Source organism: Engraulis encrasicolus, chromosome 15 (genome assembly GCF_034702125.1).
Source record: "Engraulis encrasicolus isolate BLACKSEA-1 chromosome 15, IST_EnEncr_1.0, whole genome shotgun sequence".
Taxonomy (NCBI): domain Eukaryota; kingdom Metazoa; phylum Chordata; class Actinopteri; order Clupeiformes; family Engraulidae; genus Engraulis; species Engraulis encrasicolus.
Window position 1 is genome coordinate 51,486,966 of NC_085871.1, and position 8,531 is coordinate 51,495,496.

The 8,531-nt window shown below is 42.7% G+C and overlaps 1 protein-coding gene across 1 annotated transcript in view; it reads left to right on the plus strand.

The window, feature by feature from the left end:
- ano2b (anoctamin 2b) overlaps positions 1–8,311 on the plus strand; it is a 226,503-nt gene extending 218,192 nt beyond the window's left edge. Inside the window, exon 30 of the mRNA XM_063217802.1 lies at positions 8,121–8,311. Coding sequence (XP_063073872.1) covers positions 8,121–8,309 — 189 coding nt within the window. The 3' untranslated portion in view covers positions 8,310–8,311. The remainder of the gene's footprint in view (positions 1–8,120) is intronic.
- Positions 8,312–8,531: the final 220 nt, after the last annotated feature.

An 8,531-nucleotide genomic window follows, 5' to 3' on the forward strand; every position in this document is an offset into this window, starting at 1 on the left:
AAAGTGCGCTTTGTCGAATATTCCCTGGACAAGAGTGTGATTTATTTATTTTTGAAAATATATTTTTATGGGCTTTTTGCCTTTATTTCAGATGGGACAGTGGAGAGTGACAGGAAGTGAATGTGGAGAGAGATGGGGTAGGGTTGGGAAATGACCCCGTCCGGATTCGAACTGGGGTCCCCATGGGCATGTAAGCCCAAATGTGGGGGGCTTAGCGCGCTGCACCACAGGGCCCCCCAAGAGTGTGATTTTGAACGGTTCCCTTCTCTGTCCAGGAAGCGCTCCGCCAGACGTTCCTAGAGTGTCCAGAGAATTATGAGAGCACGTCCGAGTCTTATGAGTGCTTACAAGATGTCTATGGGGGATACATTACGCCAAATGTGGATGTTTTAGTCACGTTTTGGGAACATTAACGACATGAAGTTGAAAAAGTCTTATTGCAGCACAGAATACAGCTAAATTCCCCTAATGCCTGTTTGACATGTTACGCCCCAACAAATTTGAATGTTGGGAATATTATTTCCAGACGTTGACAAGATAGGAAGCTGAAGAAGCCTTATTTCTGTTACTGTTCTATTCCAGTCCTGCCATATATCCACCTGTAATGTTGCCTCTTCTATACTGACATGATTTGTTAATGATTTTACTAAGGAGTGTCAATCTATTTCGCCCCTCCATCTCCTTAAAGGGACACTGTGCAGGAAATGGTCAAAAAAGGTACTGCAACTACTGTATGCTGCTCATTGAAACTAGGCTCCCTTTTGCTGCTAAATTTGCAGCTAAAAATGGCTATTTTAGGAAATTCAAAATGGCGGACCATGGAGAAGATCCTCCTTTTCATGTATGAAAAGTGCAATTTTTCCAGTCATAATGAATACTTAGAATTTGATGGTGGTGGTAAGTATTCATCAAAAAGGTAACATTAGTGAGTGGGCAGCATGAATTCTGGAAATGAACAACTAAAAATCTCACACAGTGTCCCTTTAAAAATACCCTGCATGTCTTTACGTGTTTGGAAGTCATCTTCAAAAGAAATGGAAAACAGGCAACACCTGAGAGGAGCTTTAGATTGGGATCTATGTGTCGCCTCTCCTTTCTCTTTAAGGAAGAAAAAAATGCGTCTCATTATTTATTTATATTACCACCATGTCCAAAAAACAAACGCGTTTCGGCTATCAAGCCTTCATCAGTGCGTGGTACCATCAGTGCGTGGTGTGAGTGCGGATTTTTCTTCCTTAAGTTGATACATTTTATCTCGCACCCAAAGACTTTCGCTTTTCCAAGAAGTTGACCGCGTCCTTTGCCAAAACTTGAAGCCTCTCCTTTCTCCCCCATAACATGTCTCCTCTGGGTCATTCCAGCTGGAATCAGCAAATGGTCCCCACTCGACCCCCTCGGATTTGCTTGAAAAAAATATATGTGATGGCTTCAACATCCAATAGAACATATCCACCATTGCAGATTTCAGCTGTGCATACTTTTTCCACAAAAAATCTGTAAATAAGGACACCCCCTCCCCCTGATTTGGCGTCACTGCCTGAGTGACCATATTCAGACTTAATTATCTCCAAAACTATTTGTGGTAGGTTCATTATTTTTTCAGGGCTAAGAGTCATAGACCTGATGAGCATACATTACAATTTGCAGCACTGTATGTCAAATTACACCTTAATACTGGCCCTCTACTTTTCTTTGAAATTAAAATTGCAAGGATTTTCAGATGTCCATAAAAACCTCAAATTTCAACATTCAAGGTTCATCCTTGGTACATGGTCAGATATGTGTCATGACTTTCACATCACATCATATTTGATATAAGGGTCCAATGGTTGTTGAGATGCAGAGGTCCAAAAATGGGCAAAAACTAATTTATACCATTATTTGGAGCAATATTCCCAATCTATGACACCAGTTGTGAACTTGCTGTTTGGTGTCTCTGAAAGATAATATTATTATTCATAACATATCTAAAATTTGGGATGGTGTTTTGCCCCATTATTTTTATAATGAATTTTAAAAACTCGGTGATTTTATACTTGTTCAGCTCAGTATTTCAGTATATCTTACTTAACCCTCAATTCCATCCTAAGAAGGTGGCCAATCCCCTTGATTTTTGTGTTCCATTTTCACACAAAGATGGCGGCTCATGGAGCCAATGGCATAGTTCCAAAATAGTTCCAGGAAGTCAGCATCAAGGGAAGGAAACAAAACACCATTGTTTGGAGCAATATTTCCAATATATGACAGCGGTTGTGAACTTGCTGTTTGTTGTTTCTCGAAGAGGATATTCTTATTAACAACATATCTAAAAATTGGGATGGTGTTTTGCCCCTTCATTTGTATAATGCCTTTTCAAATCTCAATGCAGTGTGGCATGCATCCCTCAAATCCATCCAAAGTGGCGTCATGAAAAAAAAACCCACCATTTTTTAGAGCAATACCTCCAAAGTATGACACCAGCTGTGAACTTGTTTTTTGTTGTGTCTGTAAGAGGATATTTTTATTAACAACATAGCAAAAAAATAGAATGGTGTTTTGCCTCATTTCTTTTAATGATCGTAAAGCGCATTGCTGTGTGACATAAGCCTGTGATCAAATAGTGCAGAGGGAAGCGGAAGTGGTGATTTTTTTCTGGGCCAAGGACATGGGGGAATCAAGATTGGGTACCCATTACATTGCATGTATTGGGAAAGGGTCTCTTCAGACGACTTTATCCCGGGCCCAGCCAAAGCTGTTTGTTCAGCTCAGTATTTCTGATTTTTTTTCAGGGATTCTGGCCTCATCTTTTTAAGTGTACTATCGGCCAGATGATCAAGTGACTACACAACATGTTCTCACTGGCGCTACGTTAGCAATAAATTCAAGATGGTTGAGAGAAGTACCATTTTGAGAGAAGTCATAGTCTAGACACATTTTTCATATTTGTGAATGTTAGAAGCATTTTTTAGTAAAAGTTGGGAACCTATGTACTTAACATAATTTAAGTGTGCTGAATTCAATGCCCCAGCCCAGGGGCCACCTGCCCCTATGGGTCTGGCAAGGGAACATTTGAACCTAACCGGTTTTCTGGATAACGTTATCAGGACAATTCAAGGGGCGAGGGCCTAATCTACTGGGACACTGTATAACCTGAAGTGGTCTGTCTTCGAATGCTAGTGTGACCAACGCGACAAGACAACTTTTCAGTGTTCAGTACCGACGCTGTTGTCCTTTCTACAAGACTTCCAACACTCTGAGTGCCCATCCACTAGATACTTGCGCCCCGTGCTACGTCAGACGATTACCCCCTGGGATATCTCTCTAGTACAGGAGGCTATGTGTGGGGCCCCTTTTGAGCCCCTCCAAGAGGCGCCCCTCCAAACTGCTTTTGCACACCACCTTTCAGATCCGTGGAAGAGAGGTGACAACACAACTTGTGCCCTGTGCACGCTTTACGCATCTACATGAACAGGACTCACTCTTTTAGGAACACTGAGCAGCTGTTTGTGTGCTTCATCAAGCCCTCTACAGGGCTCAGAGTTTTGAAATAGAGGTCTCCAAATAGTTGGTTCAAATCATTGCCCTGGCATACGAGTCCAAGGGTCACCAACCCCCGGCTCAGATTAGGGCTTACTTTACCAACGCGGTCTCTACATCTTGTCCTCTCTTCAAGGGTGCAGCAGTGTGTTCAGAGGTGTGCAGAACGTCTGGTTGGGCCAACCCCGCCACCTTTGTCCGGCTCTACCGGCTAGATGTGACCACGTTGCCAGGGGAACATAGGGTTCTGGGCAGGACCACTGATTGTCTGTAGGGTGATGGAATGCTATCCTTAGGGCCAAAACATACCAAGGCGGAACGGAACGGTCGCGGGACGAACGCAGTCTTTCTGCTTAGTTTTGGCCGGTGTGTTTTTCTCTGCCTTTCACACTGACAGCGTCGGCGTGCGCGGCCAGTCCTGTTAACCCCCCCTCCCCCACCTCCCCCACCTCCCCCACAGCTAAAGCCGGTAAAAAACGTGTCCGTTCTGCGACACTTTACCGCCCTGGTGTGTAAGACCCCTTACCGTGCGAACACAGCGCCGGCGTTCAACGTGTGGAAAGATGCAGAAGTAACTGACTTTGTATGGGAGAGGAGGCGGCAGAAGCGTGAAAAGCAGCAAACGTGATTCGAAGAGAGGTTTGGCATCAAAGTGGCTTATTCACACGCAACCGTTCGGTTTTGACAAAGTGGACATCCCGCCCACGACACAGTTGATTGGACCTTTGGCGTGATTGCAAAGGTCTTCAGCTAATCGTACAGCTGAGAGTGTGCTCCCATAGAGATGGACATTCATGTCCTAATATTGAGTCTTTAATTTAGATAATACTATCTTCTTTCTCTCTCTCTTCTTCTTTCCAAATCTTATTGAATGACAAATGTGTATGATGATGTGCTTTTACAGAGACTATTGCTATTGAATGCCAGTTTACGAGGATATCACATTATTAAAAAGGCATAATTATAGTTATTTTTATCTTGTTGCCATGACATTTTGCCTTTGTGTAAGTGTAGGAATACATGTTGAATGCAAACATGTGAGCATTGCACATTTATTTCCATGGAGAAGTGGTACTTTCTAACGCATTCTGCCCAAAATCAAGAATTTCGGCGGCCATTTTGTTTTTTGCTCATTTCATGGTCAAAAACTCAAAATTCAGCTTGGGAACCAGGCTAGCTGAATTCGGGGTACTTTAATTATCTTAGAAAACTAGGTTCCCAACTTTTACTAAAAAATGCTTCTAACACCCTTATAAAGGGCCTTTTTCTGGAAATGCTTCTAGTCTAATAAAAAAAACAACCTCTGGAAATAAAACAAGGTGTTGATATGATTTCCTTGATGCAACCTTGACTTCCTTGATGGTGATTTAATATTTGAAAAAAAAATGAAATGTATTAAACAAGTCAGGAACTTTCAATGCTCTGGCCTGTGACAAATGATTTTTATACACAATTAACTTCCAATCACTAGCTGCATCTAATGAGTTGACTTTATAAGGTAGCTTGCCATTGTCATTGATGGTGCATTAGGTATCTGCATTCATATTGTTGTGTGCAACCATCCGTCATTGGCAATTCAATGAGGAACACCTGAATGAAACTTTGAATGAAACTTTATTGTCATTGTACAGGTACAACGAAATTGGTACCTTGAAGGACAATGACAACATAGGTATTGATTTCAGTAAGGATACCACCACCATGCTCAGGGCACTTCGGTCAGGGGAGGATGATGGGGGGCGGGAAGTTCTACAATCAGGATACCTCTTTACAAACTGTCTCCTCCTATGTGTCATCTCTAATCAACTTTTACTTTCCTATGCGACCATAAAACAGTCCCACCCCCGCCAACAGTAACCACGACAGAGGTACCCTGACTGTAGAACTGTGCCCCGCCCCCAATCCACCACCATATCTGAACGCTTTTGCATGCTGCAAAGCTTCCTTTCGGCTTCCATCATCTCACCTGGATCAATGTGATGATGAACTTTACAAGTAATGAACATTGTCTACAAGTATCCAAACCATGATTGTTGTAATCACTGCTGCTAACCTGCAATCCACTTGTCAGCATTGCAGTGGTATAATATTATAATGATGCAAGCAGCTGAATTAGATCGCAACAATGTGACAAGAACCACATGGTTGTCTGGTGCCAATATGAACTTCTGTGCCTTCAATATTCACCTGATATTGAATACTGCATGCAAGTAAACTCTTCTAACTAAAACTCCAGGACCATGCTGTCAAAATAGTCTGAGGGAATCTCTAGCCAGTATGAATTAAGTTATTTTGCAATACAGCTGATAACTTAACAAGTAAGACACAAGCTTCATAGCAAATACTGTATAAAGTTACAGGTGCTGATTGAAAGACTAGTTAGGATGGGAGTCCTTGTTGCAAACAAGAGTGCTACAATTCTTTAATCCTCTCCTATTTCATCACTTTATTCCAAGACTACTACTACCGCTACCACTACTACTACTACTACTACTACTACTACTACTACTAAAATGATGATGATGATGATGATTATTATGATTTTACAATTAAAATAATTAATGTCTATCAAAGCCATGTGCAATGTGCTATTCTTGCTGTGTGGCATCAATCAATTCATTTACAAGTGTTATGGTTTCCCTAGAATTTGCTTTGTCATTCACAGGGTAGCCATCTTGTTTTCACTATTAAGGTGACATCAGAGCCATAGATTTGAGAGTTGCGACAAGTCGGTTGGTGACATGGTCCTCATAGTTTCAAGTAATTGTAGCCAATTGAGATTTTGAAGTCCGTTATAAAAAGAATGAGGCAAAACACCATCCCAATTTTTTTATATGTTGTTAAAAAAACATCCTCTTTCAGAAACACCAAACATAAAGTTCCTAACTAGTGTCATAGATTGGAAATATTGCTCCAAACATTGGTGCAAATTAATTTTTTCCCATCAACCATTGGAGCCTTTTGTTAGATATACTATGATGTGAAAGTCATGGTACATATCAGACCATTTACCAAGGATGAACCTTACATGTAGAACTTTGAGGTTTTTACAGACATTTGGAAACCCTAGAACATATGATATCTACAAAAAAGTAGAGGCACATTATTAAGGTGTGATTTGACTTACAGTGCTGCAAATTGTAATATATGATGTTCAGGTCTGTGACTCTTAAGATTCAAGATTCAAGATTCTTTTTAATAGTCCCGAAGGAAATTTGTCTTGGACATACATAGCTGCCACATACACACAACATACACATGACGCCAAAAAACAAAAACAACAATAAACACACACATACATAGAAACACTCAAGTGCATATCCACCACAGCCCACCACCCGCATACATACATGGCATTACAGGATGGTAGTTGTTAATGACCTGCGTTCAGTAGGTTAACAGAAACAGGGACAAAAGAAAACCTGTACCTATTCAGAAACCTTTTCTTGTTTTTAACTGGTACTCTGAATCGCCTGCCAGAGGGTAGCAGCTCATATTCTGGGTACAGAACATGTGATGGATGCTCAGTTATTTTTCTAGCATGCCTAACTACAGACTCTTCATATATTGCTTGGAGGGTGGGGTAGTCCCTCACCCCCACTACCTTCAGTGCAGTGCGGGTCAGTCTGTCTATTTGAGACTTCACTTTCACTGTCAGGTTTCCAAACCACACAGTGATTGCATAGCGTACTACGCTCTCAACAACAGCACGGTAAAAAAGTAACATAATCCTCTGTTGAACACCAAACACCCTGAGTCTACGTAAAAAATGAAGTCTCTGTTGGATCCTGGTACACACATTGTTAACATGAACATTCCAAGACAGATTATTATCAAAGTACACTCCCAAATATTTGTAAGAGTCCACCTGAGTAATATTGGCATCACCAATGACTAATGGGATGTGGTCCCCTACATTACTAGGGTCAAAAACCATTTCCTCGGTTTTCTTGGTGTTGACCTTAAGGTGGTGCTCCTCACACCACTGCACAAACCTATGCACCTCCTGCTTATAAACATAAGTGTTCAGGTCCGCATCCAACAGACACAAGATGGCCGTGTCATCAGAAAATTTAACAAATGAGACCGTAGGATGTGTGCTAGTACAATCATTTGTATATACTGTGAACAAGGGCGGGGAACTCACACATCCTTGGGGGACTCCGGTACTTATTGTTTTTAACTGAGATGTTGTTTGGTTGACTCTGACCTGTTGTGTTCTATTTGTCAAAAAGGAGTGGTACCTGAAAATATAATGAATCTGACACAAATAGTCCTGGAGATAATTGAGTCTGAACATGGTCACTCATGCAATGTCGCTAAAACAAGCGTAGGGGGTGTACTTATTTACAGATTTTTTGTGCCAAAAGTATCCAGATCTGAGTTCTGATATTGTGGATGTGATCTGTTTAAGCCATCACATACATTTTTTTTCAGGCAAATCCGAGGGGGTCGAGTGGGAGATTTTTCAGAAATTTGCTGATTCCAGCTGGAATGACCCCTCTCTTATTATGAAATGCTTTGATGATGATTCCTTAATTGTTAATCTCTCTCCTCTCTACTGTCACTCCCACCTCTATCCCCCCTCCCCCCCTCCACCTCAGCTGCCAGACCTGCCTCGTGGTCCTCTCCATCGCCCTCCCCTGGTGGGTAGTGAGCAGTGCAGTAGCGCCACGCTGCCGCGTGCCCACGGTGCCTACTCTCGAACCCGTGCCGCCTCCTTCAGCCAGTTCAGCCGCCAGCCGTCCTCCGTCGCCGCCGCCACCGCGTCGCCCCGCTACACCGCCGTCTGAGGAGCGGGGGGAGGAGCGGGGGAGGGGAGGAGGAGGGGTGCACGAGGAGGACCCATCAACTCCCCCCCAGCCCCAGCCAGGCGACATACAGTGCACATGGAGGAAGACAAGAGAAGAGGCGTCCTCTACTCATAGAGGGATTTCAAACCACGCCGTCTGAGGAGGGGAGAGGGGGGGGGGCAGCTTCTAATCTCCAACCCCAACCCCCACCCTCCTGTCTGA